The sequence below is a fragment of the Apodemus sylvaticus genome, chromosome 12 (genome assembly GCF_947179515.1).
Source record: "Apodemus sylvaticus chromosome 12, mApoSyl1.1, whole genome shotgun sequence".
Classification (NCBI taxonomy): domain Eukaryota; kingdom Metazoa; phylum Chordata; class Mammalia; order Rodentia; family Muridae; genus Apodemus; species Apodemus sylvaticus.
Window position 1 is genome coordinate 78107688 of NC_067483.1, and position 22441 is coordinate 78130128.

Below are 22441 nucleotides of genomic sequence, written 5' to 3' on the forward strand. Positions count from 1 at the left end.
CTAAAACACATGCCCACTGCCACTCAGTTTTCTGTAATCTAGTTCTATCATCTAACCCGAAAATCTAGCCCAAAAATCTAAGTACAGTCTCTAGGACCCACAGGGGAGAAAGAGTACGGAGTCCCACGGCTGTTTGGAAAGAGGTGTTCCTTTCAAATTTCTGCATCATATTCCTCCAAATCCTGAAAAGGAGTAGACCTAAATTAGTTCAATCAAAGGCTTATTAAATCTATAGAGTATACCTTGAACACAGCTACTGTAAAATATCATGCCAATTTTCAATCCGTTTATGGATGAGAATATAATAAAACGGAATCTTGCTGAGGAGTTGAGATGGAAGGGATTGCAGATGAGTCTTGCTACAAACTGAACAAACGTTTCTGCCTTGTCTATCCACTTACAGATTCTTTGTACAGTTTCCCCTGCTCCAAATGGCCTCCCCACACCCCAGAAGAAAGAGAAATAAGCAGAGAATAATGTATGGAGCATACTGTGTTCAGAGCTGTGCCAGTATTGGATGTAGCATTTTATTTAAACCTTATTTAAATCTTAATGACCCAGTAAGAGGTACCTATTTCTATTACTGTATCAGAGATAAAGACATTGGGGTTTTGGACAAGATCTTCCCAGAGTCTTGCAGTGTGCAAACACAACCATGCTGGTGAAAACCCAGATCTTTCTGACCTCATGTTACATATTAACCTACCAAAAAATGTTACATCAGCCCTGCCAATAATTCTTTTTTCCACTAACCTGAAAAGTACCAATTCATAGCTGAATGAAAATATTCTTATTTCTCCACAAGACTACACAATGATATACATTAACTATACTCTGCCATTTTCCTATTCTTTAAGCCATTTAATATATATCCAGAAAGAAATTATATTAATATATATCTTAAAACATTCATCCTAAGGTTTATGAATTTTTTAATAAAAAATAAGGAAAACAAAGCATCAACAGAGCAAAGAGTAAGCTCCTACAAGGACCTTATTTTCAATTTCTCTTACTTTATGACCATTTCTTAGCCCATATGTGTTTGTCTAGTCTGGTTTCTAGAATTTGGTTTGGCAGTTTCTTCTGCCCATGACACGATTGCTGCAATTATCTATAGTGTAGTTATGTCTCCAAAGAATATGTAAATAGCATTTTGCTGGTTGAGTCTGAAGACTGGACGCTTGAGGCTGAGGGAGTTCAACCACAGACATCCTTTCATGAAGCTCCAGGAAACGGGACAAACTCACCAAGCCAAAGACAACTGGCAGTCTGGTGTAACCTTTTAAACTTGGCTTTGCTGCAATTCTTCTTTCAAAAAAAAATGTACTGGATGAAAACATAGCACCGAAGATCATAAATTAGTGGATTTGTACAAGCAAAAAGTAGACTGTGAGCCACACGTCGTACCATATGTAAAAATTAACTCAAGGGCCAGCAAGATGTCTGGGCAAAAAGGCACTTGATGCGCAGGCTCCATCCGTGATCCGAGTCTGATCCCCAGGTGACGAAAAAGGACAAGAAACTCCTGCAAGTCATCCTCTGATCTTCATACATGCACCAGAGTGTGTATATGATGCATATAACATATGAACACACACACACACACACACACACACGCGCGCGCGCACACACACACACACACACACACACACACTGTAATATACAATGTAGAGATTAAATCAAAATGGACCTAAATGTAATCTAGGAAACTACAAGTGCTTCAGAAGGAAAGCTGTAGGGTGCCACCTTCGTGAGATTCCATATTCCCTTTGATATGATTTGTTTGTTTGTTTGTTTTTTGAGAAACAGTTTCTCTGTGTAGTCCTGGCTGTCCTAGAAAAGCCTAGCTTTGTAGACCAGGTTGGCCTTGAACTCAAGAGATTTGCCTGCCTCTGCCTCTGCCTCCCAAGGGCTGGGATTAAAGGATTGTTCCACCATGCCTGGCTAATTCCTGTTGATTTTAATGAGGTAAAATGAAAATTCTTAAAAGCACATAAAAAAAAAAACAACCCTCAGTTATCCACTCTTCAAAGCCCAGAGTCAGAGCCAACAGCCCTTCGAACTGGACATATTCCCTTACATAAGTCACTGTTTTTACTAAACATACTTCTACCCACCCCAAATCTTTCACCTTTGGCACATGGTAGTCCCCATTGTACCCTAACTTTTTGAACCTCAAAGAATTTTTTTATTAAAATTTGATGAAAAATCCCAAGAGAAGCAAGCTGTAAATCTTGGCATCTGCCTGAAGGAGGAAGACAGAGCAGCCAGGGGAAAGGCCATGGCGTCAGTTCCCTGGTGTGGCAGTCCCCAGCCCCGCAGAGCAGCCAGCATGTGATGAGAAGGGGGTTGGGGGTGGGGAGGAAGGAAGCCCCGACTGCTGTGGGAAGCATTGTAGAAAAGGAACAGAGAGAAGAAAGGAAGCTACACTTCTCTGCATAATTCAGACTATGAAGCTGCGTGAACACACCGCCAAGAGCCTGCGTGCAAAGCAGGCTTAGCATAAAACTGCCCCCAAGCCACCAGGACACTCTCGGCTTGCTCTCTCTGCCCCACTGCTGCTGCCTTTCCCTCAAAGGTGCAACGACCAAAGTCATTCTACAGAGACTTATTTCAAAGCATTGTATAATCAGACATAGCCTACTCTAGATAAATTATCCAAAAAACCGTCTACAATTTTAAGTTGACAAATGTTTCTTAATTTTTTTTTTAACAGAATACATACTACACAGAGAACAAAATGTTAACATGGTCCTATCCTTTTAGGATATCACAGACACACATTACAGAAATGCATCTGGAACTAATCAGTCTGAGGCTTAGTCATTCTGGAGATTAAAATGATATAAAAAATCTATGAAAAATAATCACCTCTGTTTACATATTACCAAGGTTAGACTCTCAAATATGCAACAGGAGGATCTTATTAGAACCTCCCTAGAACAAAACGGTGCTCTGACTTGTAAAGCTGCAGTTGAGTTCACTCATTTTGAAAGATTGATGTCTACAGTCAGTGAGACATGGATGGACAGCCTGAAAAGGATGCTCATGAGGAGGCGGGGCAAACAGCTCAGTCAGTGAAGATGTTGCTATGTAAGCATAAAGACCAGAGTTTGATCCTAGAACTCTGTCAGTGGGTCCGTGGGGAGGATCTGGGAAGAGGTGGAGAAGGCAAAAAGCATGATCAGAATATATTGTATGAAAACAAATTTTTTATATAATAAAAAAAGTCAGGCAGAGTGGTGTGTGCTTGTAATTCCAGCACAGGGGTGGGGTGGGGTAGGTAAGGTGGGAGGGGAGGGGCAGATAGGAAGATCTCTGGGGTTCCCTGGCTAGTCAATTCAACCTCATCAATGAGTTCCAGGCCAAGTGAGAAAGCCTGTTTAAAAATACAGTGGAGAGCACCTGAGTGACAACACCCATAGCTGACCTCTGACCTCTACACTTGTGCATGTATATATATATACATACACATGCACCTATACATGCAACCCCTACATACACATAAATGCTCAAGAAACTATTATAGCACATTTTCTATTACAAAAATAACTTAAAGATAGTATCAAATTGATGGATTTGGCATCCATTTCATTAATTTTTCATTCATTTATTCTTTATTGAATATGTGCTACATACCTGGCACTATGCTATGAAGTGGGGATAGAAGGTTCCTTGACAGAGAGGTTTCTTGAACTCAATATACTTATACCACAGCAGAGACAACAGACATCAAGCCAACAGTAAATCATTAGTTAGATGTTAGGTTCCAACTTCAAACAAATTATCCATCCTGTTGGCACCTGGTGGGTTATCCATACTATAGATAGACACTCTCTTCAAACAGTATCTTCTCAGTCAGTTAGCAGTAATGTGTGGAAATAAATCACACAATTACTAGACTTGAGATTTTTTCAGGAAGAAATAATGAAACGTCAAGGTTTAACGTTGGTGAAGGTGTCGAAAGTTAAACAAGTATGAGTCCAAAGTGAACAAGTCGCTGCATGGAGGGAGGAGAGGGAAATGGCAAGAGTGTCTCAGACCTTAATCACAAACCATAGCTGTTTCCTGTAATACAATAATTGCTTCCTTCATAATTAAGTTTTGTGACATCATGAAAAGGCATAAAATGATTTCACAAGCTACTTTGCTAGTTTTTTAGCTTTTATATGAGAACCTCAAAAACTATATATAAATTTAATTAGAAACAGCTCTATTGAAAAATATATATATAGTTTTTCAAGATAGGATTTCTCTGCATAGCCCTGGCTGTCGTAGAACTTGCTCTGTACACCAGGCTGGCCTCGAACTCAGAGAGATTCACTTGCCTTTGCCTCCCAAGTGCTGGGATTAAAGGCATGCACCATCATTACCCAGCAGCTTTTATATTTTAAAGTATTTTCCTCATTTATTTATTTATTTATTTATTTATTTATTTATTTATTTATTTATTCATTCGTTCATTTATTTATTTATTTTTGGTTTTTTTGGATTTGGTTTTTTCGAGACAGGGTTTCTCTGTATAGCCGTGGCTGTCCTGGAGCTCACTCTGTAGACCAGGCTGGCCTCGAACTCAGATTCACTTGCCTTTGCCTCCCAAGTGCTGGGATTAAAGGCATGCACCATCATTACCCAGCAGCTTTTATATTTTAAAGTATTTTCCTCATTTATTTATTTATTTATTTATTTATTTATTTATTTATTCATTCATTCATTTATTTATTTTTGGTTTTTTTGGATTTGGTTTTTTCGAGACCGGGTTTCTCTGTATAGCCCTGGCTGTCCTGGAGCTCACTCTGTAGACCAGGCTGGCCTCGAACTCAGAAATCCGCCTGCCTCTGCCTCCCAGAGTGCTGGGATTACAGGCGTGCACCACCACCGCCCAGCTCCTCATTTATTAATAACAGCTTATTCATGACCTGGAAGACTTAATATCTTGGAAGGACTTTAAACATTGTTCTATTTGTTTAAATCTGATTTGTTTAAAAGTGTGATTCCATACACACTTTTTCTTTGTAGTTCTACTTCAAATAAACAAACACACTTGGCAACTTCCTCTCTGCTTTGCTTTAAACATACAAACATCCCTACACATGAGATAAAGATTGACTGACTTGCTTCATTTCCTTCACAACACCTGTCAAGCACAAACATAACTATTCTTACATTTATGTGTAGCTTAACCAATTGCAGTGGTCTCTAGCTACAGGGAGAAAGTGCTGCCTAGCACAGTCAAGCTCTCCCTGACTACACACAAGCTAGCACGTCTTCTACTTCACTGGATTTCATATTGTCTCTTATCTCTAGTGTGGATCCTTTTTCATTCCTCTACCATAAGTGTGCCTACAGTCACCAGTGCTTTCAGTGGGATTTTTATTTCTCATTCTCAGGGATCCTGTGATACCTGCTGCTGCTGCTGGCCTCTTTCTAGAACTCTTCCTCCTTGGCCTCTAAGTTTTAAACAAAATAAGCAGGTTGATGCTTTCCTCCCTTCTCTGAAGTACACTCTTCCGTTCCTCTTCCTGTGCTTACAATGCTCCCCTGCGGTTTCGGCTTGTTTTGTTCTTCCTACACAATTCTACATACTGGCAGGTGGCTTGGCTTTCCACAAGGGCTTGTCTTGGTCTTGTTCTCTTTGGGAATAAATCAAAGAACTCTAACGTGTTTGGGCAAAGCGAGTGATAGAATGAAACTCCAAATTGATTGTTCTGAAAGATATGGAAATAAAGGCTTTTAAAATGGCAATGTAGGAAAATGATTAAGTCCACAGACTCTGAGACGGCTCAGTGGTTAGGAACACTAGTTCCTCTTTCAGAGGTCCTGAATTCATTTCCCAGTAACTACATGGTGGATCTGATGCCCTCTTCTGGCATGCAGGTGTACATGCAGACAGAGCACCCCCACATTTACACAGACTGTGTTGAAGCTTGCTTAGGTTAAATTCTAGCTCTGTCACTTTTGAACCATGTTACAGCAACCGTCTGTACTTCACTTCCATAACTTGTAGAATGGGATAATAACTTCATTATAGAAATAAGAACTAAAGGCTGATATATTGTGTACTGTATGGGCACTAAGTAAATCACAAAGCTGGCAGCCATCGCAAGGTCAACCTTTTAAAAGGGCGTCTACCTTTTAACTTCATATAAGACTAAACTAGTTAGTAACATCTAAGAGTTTAAAGCAATGCCATAGCCTTCTAGAGTAGCAATATTTATATGTACATATAAGCATGAAATTAGAAAAATAAAAACCACATTCTAAAGCTAAACTAGAAATGCCAGTCCTCTCTAAGGCTCTCACTTTATAGATAAGGAAGCTAAAGATACAAGATACGAGGGTTATGTGGATTGTTCTAAGTCACAGTAAATATCAGTAAGAAGCACATCAGAACCCTGAGATTTCACCTTATACCAGTCAGAATGGCTAAGATTAAAAACTCAGGAGACAGCAGGTGTTGGCGAGGATGTGGAGAAAGAGGAACACTCCTCCACTGCTGGTGGGGTTGCAAATTAGTACAACCACTCTGGAAATCAGTCTGGCGGTTCCTCAGAAAACTGGGCATGTCACTTCCGAAAGATCCTGCTATACCACTCCTGGGCATATACCCAGAGGACTCCCCAGCATGTAATAAGGATATATGCTCCACTATGTTCACAGCAGCCCTATTTATAATAGCCAGAAGCTGGAAAGAACCCAGGTATCCCTCAACAGAAGAATGGATGCAAAAAATGTGGTATATATACACAATGGAGTACTATTCAGCCATTAGAAACAATGAATTCATGAAATTAGGCAAATGGATGGAGCTGGAGAACATCATACTAAGTGAGGTAACCCAGTCTCAAAAGATCAATCATGGTATGCACTCACTAATAAGTGAATATTAGCCTGGAAAACTGGAATACCCAAAACATAATCCACACATCAAATGAGGTACAAGAAGAACAGAGGAGTGACCTCTGGTTCTGGAAAGACTCAGTGTAGCAGTATAAGGCAAAACCAGAACAGGGAAGTGGGAAGGGATGGGTGGGAGAACAGGGGAAGGGAAGGGGGTTTATGTGACTTTCGGGGAGTGGGGGACCAGAAAAGGGGAAATCATTTGAAATGTAAATAAAAAATATATCGAATAAAATAAAAATAAAAAAAAAGAAGCTAGACTGCAGGACCTTACATTTTTCTTTATATATTCGTTCTTAGAATATATCTCTGTTTGGGGAAAAAAGTTTTCCATCATTACAAAAATCCTGAAGTTTAATGTGAGGAAAACTATCAAAAGTTGATCTATTAATTATTAAGCTCTACCATTAATCAGTGCAAGTTAACTAGTGCTAAGATAGGACCTCATCATTCTGCAAAGTTAGCCTCAGACTCTCGACTGCCTCATCCTTCCGCGTTAGGCTCTCTCACTTGAGCCTCTCCATGTACGTTTGTTTGTTTGTTTGTTTGTTTGCCTACTTACTTACTGTTGATTGTTTTGGGGTCTTGTTTTATGAGACAAGGTCTCACTATGTACACCAGGCTGTCCCCTACCTCCTGGGTGCTAGAATTAAAGGCATGTTCTACCATGCCCTGATATTGTTGTTTTACTCTGTAAACCAAGCTGGTCTTAGGCTACAAAACCAAACTCAGTAAGAAGCCCAGGTCAGCCTTGAACTCATGGCCTCCCAAGGACTGTGATGATGGACACATGCCACACTATCTTCAGACACTGTTCTAATGCTTTTTTTTTTTTTAAATTAAATGTTTGATGCTTTTTGCATATTTTAATCTCCTTCTGCCTCAATTCCTCTCATCAATAATAGAATCAGAAATGCATGATTATATATAAGGAATTAATGAATATATTGAAAACAACTTTGTGAAGTGCAAAGTCTGCATAAAGATGCCAACGTGTGTGTATATAACGAAATAAAAAAGGATTACAGAAAGAGCATTGCCGATATACTCATCAAATAAACCCAAGTGGAGTGGACATGGAGCTAACTCTGCTCTACTGTTTTACAATGCACTTCAAGACCTGAATGCAAGTGCATCTCAAGGAAAGGCAAAACGAGAAAACATGTTCTAAACAGGGGACTTTTAAAAAGAAGTCCATCTTCTGAGATAAGACGTTTTCTGAAATGCAATTACTGCTCCAAGGTCAGCTACTCATTGTTCAGCTAGAGCTCGGCTTGACGGTCACGCAGGTGAAGGCAGAAAATGGCTGACCTCTACGCTCCGTGTGCACACTCAAGCTGCAAACTCTCACAAACAAAAGAGCACTCACTTTTTAAAGCAGTTTATAGACTAATTTATCTTTATCAGTAAGGAAACTCCTCTGCCTCTAAACATGCATATACTAATGTGTGTGTGTGTGCATGTGTGTAAAATTGTTTTGTGTATAATCAAGTTCTTCTATAATCACATAATATGCTTTGTATATGAACTTTAAACTTTAAGGTATAAACTATACACATTAAGAAAATGTGCCATTTTTTATGTATTAGGAAATTGATATATGTATTGACTTAAGCAATAAATTGTTTTTGTGGTCACCCATGGGAACACACCTTTGGCAAGCATTTTACATAAGTAACACCACCAAGCAAAGTTTGCAATCATCAGAGCATTTCCCACAATTTGTCTAGAGCTTTAAGTTTCTGTCCTATGTACTTGAGCATGCTGCGTAAATCTGGTATAGGACAATAACCTTTCTCCAGAGCTCACAATAAGCCAAAGACCAGAGAGAGGACTACTACAGTATATCCTCTCCAAAAAGCTGTCATAATTTTTTATGAAAGTAAGAGTAACTTAAGGTTCTACTTGATGACACTGAGAAGCACTAAGCAATTCATCAGGTAGTTTCTTCACCTCAAAGGCTTGGAGCCAAGACAGAGCTGCTGTGACTCTGGCTGGAGCATCCAGAAATGAACAAGGGAGAAGTCAGTCTGCACCGCTTACATTATACCTTATGAAATGCATGAAGAAAGGTGCATTCGTAGCATAGGACTCTCTCAGCGAGGCACAGCCGCGGTATCTACACTGACAGGCACTGAGCGGCCGGCTGCCTGTTCTGAGTACCAGGTCGTAACTAACAAGCACACACTGCTTCCTGCCTTTAACAGACTTATAGCACAGATGAGAGGAGGAGTGTTTCTGATCTAACAATCAGGAACTGACATAAGAAAGATGCTTTTTAAATAATAAAACTATTGTGTCATAATAATGTTTATGAAGGTTCGAGGGCCTGCACGAACAAGCAAACATCTCTTGAGGCATGTGTACAGCTGATGTTCAGGTTTTCTCACCGTGTGGCCTCAGGCATAAAGTTTCAGGCTTACAGAAGAAGGGAACACAAATCCCCCACAATGGTCCTTCATAAATGTCTGAAAATGACGGTTGTCTGAGGAATCTGATTCAACTATGTGTAAGAAAGACTGCAGTGCAATCGTGGACATTGCTGCTGAAGCAAACGACCTCAGTAACACTCCAGGCGCTAGCTATCTGGCCAACCAGCCAGTTTGCTGCACTACTGCAAGTGCTATGAATAATATGGTGAGTCCCCGCTGCTCAAGGTAATCCGTATAATCTATGCCATATATACACAATGCGCTCACCTATGTCTTGCAAATAATTAAGGAGTGAAAACCACCTCCAAATATGATACTATCTTGAGGAAGAGGAAATACCTGGAGGGAGAAAAACATCTCTGAGATAGGCAGCAGAAGCTCAGATCTACCACTCCCCCATTTATATCACATGAATTTGAAACACCCAAGAAGACACGAAAGTGTTTACTTTTGATGTGAAGAACAGATATTAAAAACAAAAAATAAACTAAAAAATGCCAAAGTATTCTTATGTGTCTATCTCATTGGAAAAAAATAGCAAATAAATGGGAATATAATCATAAATGTATTATGTACATATCCGTGTGTGTGTGTGTGTGTGTGTGTGTGTGTGTGTAGAATGTATGGACAGCATTTCAAAGGTCACTGGAATGGCAGCTAAGGTCACCGTGTTCCTCACCCTTCTCAGGTTTTCTTTCCCTCCTCGTTGGTGTCACTTTCCTAACTTTCCTCTTCTGAGCGTCAGCTTCTGGCGCACACCCTTGCCTTCATGTGCTTACGTTCTTTAATCCACATGCCGTCCCTAAATAATCTATTATACAAACACACTAAGAAAAAGAAACATCAAATTACCTTTTCCTCATCTATGTATAGTTCGTTCAAAATGCCTTGGAAGTCTGAGAAAAGCTATTCTTTACCTCCCCCCTCCAGTTCATACCAAAATAAGTTTAAAGGGAGGGAAAAGAAAAAAAGACTTATGGGAAGGGAAAGACGTGCAGACAAAGCCAAAGCAGCGGAAAACCTTACATCAGAATCTCTTTCTTGCTGACCTACTGCAGAACCTCAGTAGTTACCCAAAGGAACACCTGCTATAGAGAAAATAACATCACCAGCTCAACAGTAAAGAGATTAGCAGGCACAGAAGTGTGGGATGTGAGTTTATTAAATAATGGTATACACTAGATTATCAGTCTCACATGTACTTCTTTAGCTATTAAGGCACCTGGATAAAAATATGCTGAGTAGTAAAACAACAGACTGTGCTACTGACCGGATTATAAGTGTCTGGCTCATGCTAAGCAGAGGCTGGGCCTTTATAATTTCCTCATTTCTGAATTCCAGTGCCATCATTTCTGTCAATGAGATTAAGAAACCAAGAAGAGCAAAATCCACCTCTGCCTGCTCATGTCACATAATTTTCAAAGAAACTTTTAGGAAAGTATTTCACACCAAAATATAGAAGAAAAGGCCAAGTATGACATAATTCATTATTTCTTATATTTTCATCTTAGCAAGAAAAAAAAGGAGCAATCCAGGTACTTAAGAATTAGATTCCAAGCCGGGCGTGGTGGCGCACACCTGTAATCCCAGCACTTGGGAGGCAGAGGCAGGTGGATTTCTGAGTTCGAGGCCAGCCTGGTCTACAGAGTGAATTCCAGGACAGCCAGGACTACACAGAGAAACCCTGTCTCAAAAAAACCAAAAAAAAAAAAAAAAAGAATTAGATTCCTGTCCCATGATACAGTTTATAGCCAATGCAATAAAGTAAACTTCCATTTCCCTACTGTTAAAACAAGAGAACTGGGGGGGGTCAGGGGCAGAAGAAATGATGTTGCAGGATTTCCTAGATATAAAATACTAGATGATAAATTATAATTAGATGAGAGATACAGAAAGAATGTGTGACAGACTAAACTATCTTAACATCAAAGAATGGAAGGAGAAATCACTAATTTTCCAACAGTACTTTCCAAAGTAAAATAAGAGCCTTATACACATATAGGGGAGAATGTAATTCTTTTTTTTTTTTAAGGGAAGAGACAGGAGAGAAGTGCAGAGGGCCAGGAGAATGAATAGAAATATGTAGCAATGGGGTATGGGGAATAAGGAGAACCACTAGAAAGTCCCAGATGCCAGGGATGTGAGAGGCTCCCAGAACCCAATGAGGATGCCATTAGCTGAAATCCCCAACAGAGGGGAGATAGAACCTGAAGAGACTGCCTCCAGTGACAGACATGGCCCCAGTTCAGGGATGGGGACACCCACCTATCTCAAAATCTTTAACCCAGAATTGTTTCTGTCTAAAGGAAGGCAGGGACAAAAAGTGGAACAGAGACTGAAGGAAAAGCCATCCAGAGACTGCCCCACCTAGGGATCCATCCCATATGCAGACACCAAAACTAGACACTATTGCTGATGCCAAGATGTGCTTGCAGACAGGAGCCTGGTATAGCTGTCCTCTGAGAGACTCTGCCAGCACTTGACTAAGACAGATGCAGATACAGCCAACCATTGGACTGAGCCTGGGGACCCCAATGGAAAAGATAGGGAAGGACTAAAGGATCTAAAGGGGATTGCAACCCCATAGGAAGAACAATATCAACTCACTGGACAACTAACTGGACCCCTCAGAGCTCCCAGGGACCAAACCACCAACCAAAGAGAACACATGGAGGGACCCATGGCTCCAGATCATAGCTGTCTGACATGAATGGGAGTGGAGACCCTTGGTCCTGGGGAGGCTTGTTGCTCCAGCAAAGGGGAATGCTAGAGGGGTGGGGGAGGGGTACACTCTTTGAGGCAAAGAGAAGGGGGGAGGGAGTGGGAGTTTGTGGAGGGGAGACAGGAAAGGGGGACAGCATTTGAAATGTGAAGAAATAAATAATTAATTAAAGAAGCACAGTTCATCCTCTTTATTAAAAAAATCCAGTCTTCTTTGATATTAATATGGTCTCTTTCTCCAACCTGTGTGTGGATTTGTTCTCATCCCTAGAAAAACATTGTTAACAATGATCTCCACACATGGCTTGACATCTGCTGACGCAGTCATGGCAGTGCACAGCAGGCCTCACGGAGAACAAGATCCACTTTAAAGCCTCGCTTTTCCTTTACCCTTAAACATAGCCGCGGCAACAGAAGGACAAGTCCCTCGTTCTCTGAGCTGTAAGGAACCCTGTTCTCAGCGGCCCCCTTGCCAGTCAAAAGGCACCACGAGGCTGGTGAATACATTAGTTATCTGGGAGAACAAAATGAGCAGAGGAATTCTGGGAAAAGGCTGTGATCATCAGATGGCACGACTAAAGCCTCCCAAACCGCCTGGTATGTCTGCTTGACAACCACATAGATGAACAGATACAGATATATAGATAGAGTAATACATAACATCTAATTTCCTTGATCTTCAAGATCAATTGTCTCTACTCCTGAAACCCTGAGGCACTAAAAATTTCTAATTTAGAAAAGCTTTAACTAGTTTACTGACAATTTCTGTTAAGGAATGGCAACAGCAACTGAGAAGAACCCATTCTAGTGTTAGTAAATACTTATTACCAACCATGTACCACCTATAAGCTTTCCTTTAAAAAATAAATGACTTAGGCAGTTAGAGAGGTGGCTTAGTGGTTAGAATCACCAATTCCCTTGTGGAGGACCTGAGCTCTGTTTCCAGTACCCATATCAGGTAGCTCATTAACTGGCTGTGACTCCAGCTCCAAGGGATCTGACGTCCTCTTTTGCTCTCTGTGGGCAATGTACTTATATCTAGGTTTGAATGAAATGTCCCTCACAGTCTCACGTATTTCAATGCTCAGTCCCCAGCTGGTGCTACTGTTTGGGGAGACTTAGGAGGCATGGCCTTGTTGGAAGAAGTATGTCACTGGAGGTAGGTTTCCAAAGTTTAAAGACTTATGCCATTTCTAATATTCTTTCTCCTCTCCCCTTCCCTCCTCCCCTCCCCTCCCCTCCCCTCCTCTCTCTCTGTCTCTCTCTGTCTCTCTCTGTCTCTCTCTCTCTCTCTCTCTGCTTCCTGCTTTCACCCCATTATCATGAGTTCTTACCCTCAGGAACCATACGCCCAAATGAGCTACTTCTTCCCTAAGTTGCCTTGGTTGTGGTTTTATCACAGCAACAGAAAGGTAATTCATACAGCACTCACACGCACATAATGATATTTACATGTAATACATAATAAAAAAATCTTTAAGAAATGGCTTAGGATGCGGATCACTGAGGAATTCCAACCACTTCTGTCTTCCTGGTTAATGTACTGTAAGGAGCCGTCAGATGGAAACTCAGGAAGAACATATTGTCATTCACAGGAAAAGCAGACGGGCTATAAACGGCTGAGCTTTTTTTCATGTGGTCTAACATCTTTAACATTCAAAACTGCTGGTATAAACAGTTTTGCTTATATAACCTGACTGATTATTTAATACATTCTTCACCAAGAAGTATAAATGTTTAAGAAAGAAATAAAAAATGAACAAAGAACCTTGGGAACATAGATCTAAACACCCCACAATTGACAAATTAATCAGCCCATGATTACTCTTAAGTCTATGTTTCAGAAGTTTGTTCCTTAATTACCAAATAGGCCTTGGCTAAAAACACACCAATAGGCAACCCTCACTTCCTATTTCACTCTCCCACTGGTTAGACATGAGCGGCCTAGCTATAGGGTGACAAGGAATAAACATCAGATGCGGTTCATGTTCCCTGCACTGTACGCGTCCTGACGCCAGTGCCATGCTCCTGCATCCCGGCCCTCCCTCAGCCTGCCGCACCTGCATGGCTGACTATCCTGCCTGCCTCTGCACCTTCTCCAAGACTCTGCCCTTGCATTCAGCAGCTACTCAAAAGCCTTTGCTTTATTCTTTCAAAATGAACTTACCCTTCGAAATGACACAACGTAAAACGTATCTCCCCTCCTGCGGATGGCTTCGAAGAAGCCTTGGTAACTTCCGGGTGAAGCATAATACACTTGCAGCTCACTCCCAGAATTCCTACTAACAAGAAGATAGAAGTACCATTAATATTCAAACATGATGGGTCTTCCCTAGTCCTTCCATTCTAAGGCCACATCTGAATCTTAAGAACCTCTTTCAGCCAAAATGGTTAAAAACCCTCTGTACTTTTTAACGTGTTTTAGTTGGCACAACTTTATGGGGTGTCATGTGACGCTCTGCCACATTTGACTCATGCAAATGACACGTTTTTATTGCTATTGTTGTTTGGGGCACGGGAAGATCAGTGGGGTCTCAGATCTGCTACATTAATCTGCTTGGTTCACAGAGCAAGTTAGAAAGGCTGTGACTGCACATCCGCCGCACTAGAGCTGGCCCCTTAGTCACGACTGATCACGCCCCACTCTGCTGTCCTTTTACCTTACTCTGCCTTGATGATGCCATTTCAACTGCTGTGTACTGCGCTCTCTGGGGCCTTTCAAAACCTCCTGTCATGCTATGTAGTACTCAGTCACACAGTCACACAGACAAGGCGTGTCTCATGTCTACTTCTACCACTTAGTTCGTGAATTAAGAAATTATTAAAAACAAAAAAAACTTGACTCCTCAGCCTTTTCCTATATAAATATACTTTGAATTATTACATAAATTTAAAGATAAGATATATAAGGTTCCCAGCCAGGGTGGATGACCTAGCTCAGCAGGTAAAACCACCAGCTACAAGAGCCAAAACACAGCAAGTCCGGTTCAGTCCCAGAATCCACACAAAAGAGCTGCGTGAAGGACACGGCTGTCCCAGGCATGAGCACGGCGATGTGAGAGGCTGGGACAGCGAGCCGGCTGGAAGCCTGAGGGCCAGCTGGGAGATTGAGGACCAACAGAGACAAGTGACCCTGCACCAACAAGGGGTTGGAGAGAACTAACACACAGACAAAAAGGTCATGAACAAGGAAGCAATGGGCACTGTGGATTTACAGCATAGTTATGACGGATAAACCTCTGACTGGATCTGTATGTACTTAAGAGATCTGAGAGAGGTGAGCTCTTTGCTGGGATTGCTAGCTGGTTGTGTATGTTCATTTGAACTGATATAAAGTCATCAGAAGAGCATGAAAAGGAAGTGTGAGTTTCTACGCCATTAAAAGACATGCCGAGCTCTTTGGCCAAGAACTTCTGCAGCTTCTTACCTGATACTGGTGGTTTCTGTGTACTGGACAGCCATCAGTTGAGAATTTGAGCCCTGTTCCAGAGCACCCTAGAAGAGAGAAAGAAGTTTAACACAAAAAACTTCCAGTGCTGACTCATACCTGGATTTGTTATTTAGAATACTTTAGGCCATGCTGTAGGCTGAGATTATATCTTACACTGTCCTATAAAGACATTTCAGGTACTTCCCACAAAGTTTATAGAAAGACTGCCCAAGTTCAGTTTACCCCCTGCAAGTTTTATGACCAAGCTGTACAAGTAATATGGGACATGTAACAACTTATATTTGTCAAAAATTATTATGTTTCCAACAAATTCTTAAGAACAGGAAAGACTCAAAATGAAACAAAATTTCCACTATTCACCAAGTTACATACACACTGCTCACACCTAACACACCTATGGCTGTATCTCATGAAAGGCATCTAACCCGACTCTTTTGGCCAGAGAACAGTTTAGGATGGAACGATCAGCGGCCAACGTATGCCACACTAGAAAGCTCTATTTCACAAGGCACTTCCTCTGTGTCTGTTCTATTATTTTCCTGAGAACTTAGTAAGTCAATCTTTAGAATTTTGTCAGGGAATCAGAATTCAAGAGTATACTACTACTATTATGTTAGCAAGTGATCTTGCTGTTACTTTACAACAGTAAGTATTTTTGATATATAAATACCAGCCTAATCTCCTGGAATCTAGTAATTATCGTGTTCATACATCCATCTTTACATGAAGTAGAGCTTCAAAATTAGATATCTGATTCCCTGTAAGAAGCTCAGGGTATGAGCTTACTAGGGGGCTACCTAGTAAGAACCTGCCTCAAACAAACAACTTATTTATATAATTCTACTTGACCCTCCATTTGCATTCTTATAAGCTATATATTCCATAGCTTATTCCTGCTTTAAAAATACAAGTATATATTCTCTCTCTCTCTCTCTCTCTCTCTCTCTCTCTCTCTCTCTCTCTCTCTCTCTCTCTCTCTCTTACATACTCTTTATGGTCTGTTAGTTTTACTGTGATATTTATCTATGGTGCTGTTTTTCCTCCCTACTAATAATGGTTTGTATCTGGCATCATTCACTTAGTCTAAAAAGCTTTGGAATTCCTCCCCCCTTTATAAGAGGGTCTTGTTATATGGCCCAGGATGATCTCAAACAAACGATTCTCCTATTTTGAGCATGAGACCTACAGAAGTACACCACCATGCCTCCCTAGAATTTCTAACTGTTCAGCCTTCTTAAACCTGTCCTTTCAACTGTGATCTATCCTTGATCTTTCCTAACAGCTCCAGTCTAAGGAGGGTAAAACTATAAGAGGGGGCTGGAGGGATGGCTCAGTGGTTAAGAGCACTGACTGTTCTTCCAGAGGTCCTGAGTTCAAATCCCAGCAACCACATTGTGGCTCACAACCATCTGTAATGGGATCTGATGCCCTCTTCTGGTGTGTCTGAAAAACAGCTACAGTGCATTCATATATATTAATTAAATTTTTTTTTTTTTGCAAAGACTATGAAATAGAAAAAGTCAAGACAAAGACATGAAACTTGAATAAAGTGAAAAAAAGAAAGGTTGGTTTTCCAAACTTACAGAATACTTTAAAGACTGACGTTTTTATATCTAAAATAAATAATCAAGAGGGAAGATATGTTGAAATGCGGGTAGGGGAGCTGCGGGTAAGGGATTCTTACATGCTTTATAGCTAACGTCACACAACCAAGATGACTCTTCTCCTAGCTAGCTCACTCAGGCCTTCCTTTATTCAAATTCAGATTCTTCCATGTCGTTCCTTTTTAGGTAATAGCTAAGATTCCTAGACTTCTGAACTATTATCTTAGCGACCAATAGAGAGACATGTACCTAAAATAGCAGAGAAAGGGGTTGTAGTCTAAACTACAAATCTATAAATAATGGGCTAAACTTAGGGCATTACTTCCCTTACATTAGAATTCTTTCAGGATTAGAAAAAAAACCCTTACAGTTATGAAAAATAAGAAAGAATAGTGTGACAAATTATAAAGACAAGGCAAAAACCCTCCATTTAGGCCAAGAATTATCATCTAATTTCATAAATTAGCTTTGTGAGGTGATCTCTTGACAGTGACCTATTCCTGACTCTTGTGCTCTTCCTCTAGTGCACAAAGGATAGAAGCTGGAAAACCACATTACTCGAACCTTCTGTCACTGGGTTGCGATCATTTAGACTCTGCCAGGAAGATAAACTTCCTCCAAATATGGAAGCAGATGCCAAACAGTCTCCTTTCCCTCTGGCTGAGGAGGTAGCTGAATTGTATGCACAATGCCAGGAAGAGCTTTGGGACTGCCAGGTCTTCACAGCCTGCAGCCTCAAGGAGCACTAACAACCAATGCAGCTGCCACAGGAGGCCAAGAAGGGGCGGGTCAGCCTAGAAAAGCACACTGGGTGACCACAGACACAGACCCTCAGAAGTCAGAACATGAGTTCAACCACACGAATTCTAATTATCTTATAGATAAAAACAGTTGTATATGGTTAAAGCATGTGCTTCCTGATATCCCTTTAATGTGCTTTTGAACAAATTATGTACTGTTTTCAAATAGTTAAGCTCACTCTCCCATGCACATGTATATTCTCTCTCTCTCTCTCTCTCTCTCTCTCTCTCTCTCTCTCTCTCTCCCCTTCCCTCCCCCCTCCCTCCCCCTCCCTTCCCCCATCCTCTTCCCCCTCCCTGAGGCAGAGTCTCACTCTGACCATCCAGCCCAAACTGGCCTGGAACTTAGTATGTAGCTCAGGATGACTGCAAATTCAGCCTCAGCTTCCTGGGTTCTGTGATTACAAGTCACTGCCACCATGCCTGGCCGGGATGCCTCTTTCTCTGTCTCTCCCTCAACCTCCCTTCCCTTTCCTTTATGACAGGGTCTCACTATGTTGCCCTGGCTGGCTTAGAACTTGTGTAGACTAGGCTGGCTTCAAACTCACAGAGAGATCTGCCTGCCTCTGCTTCTGCACTCCCAGCGCTGGGATGCAGGCCATGTGGCAGCATGTGGGCACCGCCATATTAGCACCTAAACCAAACATGTAAGCCAAGTGAAATTCTTCCCATCCGCAAACCAAACCTCCTTGCTGACTCTTATTCTCTATGTCCATTTCTGGAGATTTCTTCTGCAACAATTACTGCCACTTTGTCACGTTACTGGCCCACGTCCCCTTCCCTGGGCTTCTGTCGCTACAACCACAGTAATGCCAGCTCCAAGCTCCCGGGTCTCCAGTGAGTTACAACAGTAAACGTTTAATAGGAACCGTCTTCATGTCTCACGGTCTTGACTGTCTCAAGCTTGGCTGGGAGCTGCACTGACCTTTCCTGTTCCCCATCTTGCTGGCCAGCCACCTCCCAGGGAGGTCTTTTGCAGCCCACACATGTGCAATGCCCAGCATTAGTTTCTGTTTCTCTGTTTGTTTCTTTCTTTCTTTCTTTCTTTCTTTCTTTCTTTCTTTCTTTCTTTCTTTCTTTCTCTCTTTCTCTCTCTCTCTCTCTCTCTCTCTCTCTCTCTCTCTCTCTCTCTCTCTCTCTCTCTCTCTCTCTCTCGTCTTTAGTTTCACATTGGGAAGTAGCACCCAGAAATCCAACATTTAGCCTCAACTTCTCACCTACAGTCCAGACATGGGCACATGGTCGGTACTAGACTTCTTCAGCTGATTGTCTGAAACCGTATCTAAGTTCTTGACTCCTGTCTCTAACTCCTTCCTCAGTTTCTGTCTCTATAACTGGCATCAGTATTAATCCAGCACCATAGACACAGAAACTATCACCAATTCCTTTTTATTTTATAGCAACAATTCCTTAACAGTTTTACTTTCAAAATATATTGAGGTCTCCATTCCTGCCTACCCTTCCATATCTACCACCGTAGAATAGACCTAAAGATCTCCCGTCTGGACCACTGCAATGCAGTTTACCTGAGCTGCCACTCCCACTCCCATAAGGCTGCTGTGTATGGAAGCTAAAATGAACATTTTTGGTTCTTTGTTTTTGTTTTGAGACAAGGTCTCACTATATATTTCAGGTTAGCCTTGAACTCATAATCCTGTCTCCCAAATTCACTAACGAGCTCTACCAGTTCTAACCAAAATGACCTTTCAGTATATAAATCAGATCAAGTCATTCCCCTCACCAAACTGTGATGTCCATCATGCCTTGAATGAGATCTGGAGTTCAGACCAGGGTCCGCAGTGTCTGCTAAACTCCCTCCTCCGCAGCCCTCAGATCTCGCTCCTGCCACCTCCCCCACCCCTCAGTCAGCATTCCCCACAGCTTTACTCAACTTCGTGAGGTTCCGGGCCTTTCTACATTTGCCACTCCCTGGCCTGGAAGTCACTTCACTGGGTTTCCCCCTAAAGCCCAGCGCTATGAAGAATTCGTGTAAGAGATGAGTTTCTATCCTACCCATCTCTGAAGACTCAGAGGCTGTCCTAACAGCCAGAGTTAACTGCTTTGATACAATACCCTGCTAGAGAGGGGAGAGAGACTGAGTGGGCAGCCATAGCTATGGCATCGGAAGCAGCCAGTGAGGAAGGAATAAGGCTTAAGTCCCCAAATCTCCCAGGATAAAAACAAGTCCCCGGGACGGATCCCCAGCGCCTGGACGTCATGTCTTCAGATACAAGTACAACATACCTGGAGAATGCGGGTTTTCTGTTGGTTGTTTGTCATTCTTCTAGACTTGGTCCTTTCCACTTCATGTCTATGAACCCAACCTCGGAGTTCATGGTTCAACCTATAAAACGGAGTAATCAAATAGATTTGATAGTAGTTAACTGGTTTATTCTTTTGTTGGAAAATTAATTTAATTTTCTATAGGACCCAAAGAGCAGTTCAACATATCTGACTACTTACTTAACAATGCTTTTAATTTAATTTGAAAAAAAATAACCTAAGAAATTTAATATTGTTTTTTTAATAAGACATAGATTGTTATAAGGCAACCTTCTCAATCATGAGTTCAAAACTCAAAGAAATAATGAAATAAATATATGTCCAGAACAACATAGTCAGATATTACCTTCCTAATTTGAAAAAAAGGATACTGTGTGCTGAGAACATTATGTCCCCGAGTCTAGCCTTCCCTGAATTTGACCTTTCACTCCATCCTTCCACTCAAACAAGGCACACATAAGCAGGGTCATCACATCGAATGTCCTACCACCATCTCCACCCGGACAACTGGCAGGCCTGCAGTTATCCAACAGTAAGTCAGACGCTCTTGTAAAGCAGAAGAAATGATTTTCTAGGTTCTGAAGCTTGCCATGGGAGGCCACGCAGTAGTTTCTGCCCCAATCCACAGCCCTCACCTGAGAGACTCTGTCGTGTTAATCAGGGGTTGGCATGGAGGCGGAGGGATGTAAAGTAATGGTTCTTCACTTAGCACCATTAAGGCTTTATCATTGGACACAGAGTGATCATATCTGAAACAAACACACACAAAATCATTCCTTGTATCATAAATTTTACAAAGTTTACTTCTGTCAATTTTCATTAAAATAAATGTATACCAAATTGAATATGTTGCCAGGTCAAAATAAATATAACAGAAAGAATCAAGTATAAACCATACAGTGGACTGTCATTCTCTCAGTTTCTAAGAGCTGATGGAGTAATTCACATTTGCTTAGCTACTATTTCCTGGCCAGCACATGAATTCAATAAACTTTGGTGTTGCTGGAGTAGAGGAGAAATTAAGGGGAAAAGTTAGCAGTTGACAGAAACATTGTTGTTATATGACAGGGCCTACAGGCTTGTGATCATTTGCCATTCTGTGACAACAAAACTCAACAGTCTCCCCAAATAAGTTTGTGTAAAGTGGGGGTAAAGAAGACCTAAAATATCTGACAGGAGAAAAGCAACAAAGTTAAGAAACTGAATAAAAATTTTAGAACTGTAGATAACCTTGAGTCACTAACGAAACTCTAAGTGACAATTAGTAGCTACTCATTAACTTAAAAAGCACACATCTGTACCTATCCTACTGCTTTATGTCGCATGGTTCATAGCTAGAGTGTGATAAGAAACAACTCCTGAGCTGAAAATCAGACTGTGAACTGGGCCCACTACGATTGGTTATATTCTTCAGTCTGTGTTTTTAATCTATCTCACTAAGATATCTTAGATCTGTTTTTGTATAAGATGCTCTGAATTTATAAATTAGACATGCTAAAATATAAAACTGACCATGATAAGCTTCATGCTTTTTACTTATTCATTCAAATTTGTGGAATACCACCTATGTGCTGGGTAACCAAGAGAGAACAGAAATAAATTCTCAAAGAGCTAACAGGAAAGACAGGTCAAACACAAGAAAACAATTACATAAAATAGACCAAAACTGTGCTAATTGTTGTAAAAGAAACAAAGGACTCCAATAGTGAAGTATGGCAGGAGTGACTTCAGATAAAGCAGTCTAAGGAAAGGATGGTCCAGGTCAAGGCAATGACAAGAGGAAACCAGCTGCACAGAAACGAGGGGAAGGATACAGGAGACAAAAGCGAGAAAAAAGCAGACCGAAGAAACACAGAAGACTGCTGAAGAGCTGTGTGCACGTGGGACAGACAGAAGAGGAAGTTGGGAAGACAGAGACCGGGTCATAATTAGGATTTGTTGAATAAAAAGGAAGTTACTAAGTAGAGAAGTGAGATACTCCAAATATCCTTAAACCTTACAATTGTACCAAAACCAAATATTAGTTAAATAAGGAAAGGAAAAAGTCAGAGCCGACTGGCTGCGTGAGTGTGTATGAGGAGTCCCGCCTGTGGACAGGGATCTGAGAATCCCCCGTGTGAACACACATGGAGACTTTCGTGCAGATGAGTCACTTTAGCAGGAGATAAACAGAGTTCCCAGCTTTAAAGCCTGGGATCTCGACAAAGGAGAAGCTACAAGGAAAGTCAGAAAGGACGGAGGGAAGACAGA

At 41.2% G+C, this 22441-nt stretch overlaps 1 protein-coding gene across 2 annotated transcripts in view; it reads right to left on the bottom strand.

The window, feature by feature from the left end:
- Atf6 (activating transcription factor 6) overlaps positions 1–22441 on the bottom strand; it is a 177476-nt gene that overhangs the window by 80349 nt on the left and 74686 nt on the right. The window contains exons 11-14 of one of the 2 annotated variants that reach the window (XM_052201325.1): positions 20827–20940; positions 20153–20252; positions 15481–15548; positions 14221–14332 (exon numbers count right to left, since the gene is read on the bottom strand). In XM_052201325.1, coding sequence (XP_052057285.1) covers positions 14221–14332; positions 15481–15548; positions 20153–20252; positions 20827–20940 — 394 coding nt within the window. Of the gene's footprint in view, positions 1–14220; positions 14336–15480; positions 15549–20152; positions 20253–20826; positions 20941–22441 lie in introns of both variants that reach the window. The other variant, XM_052201324.1, reaches the window with a different exon arrangement.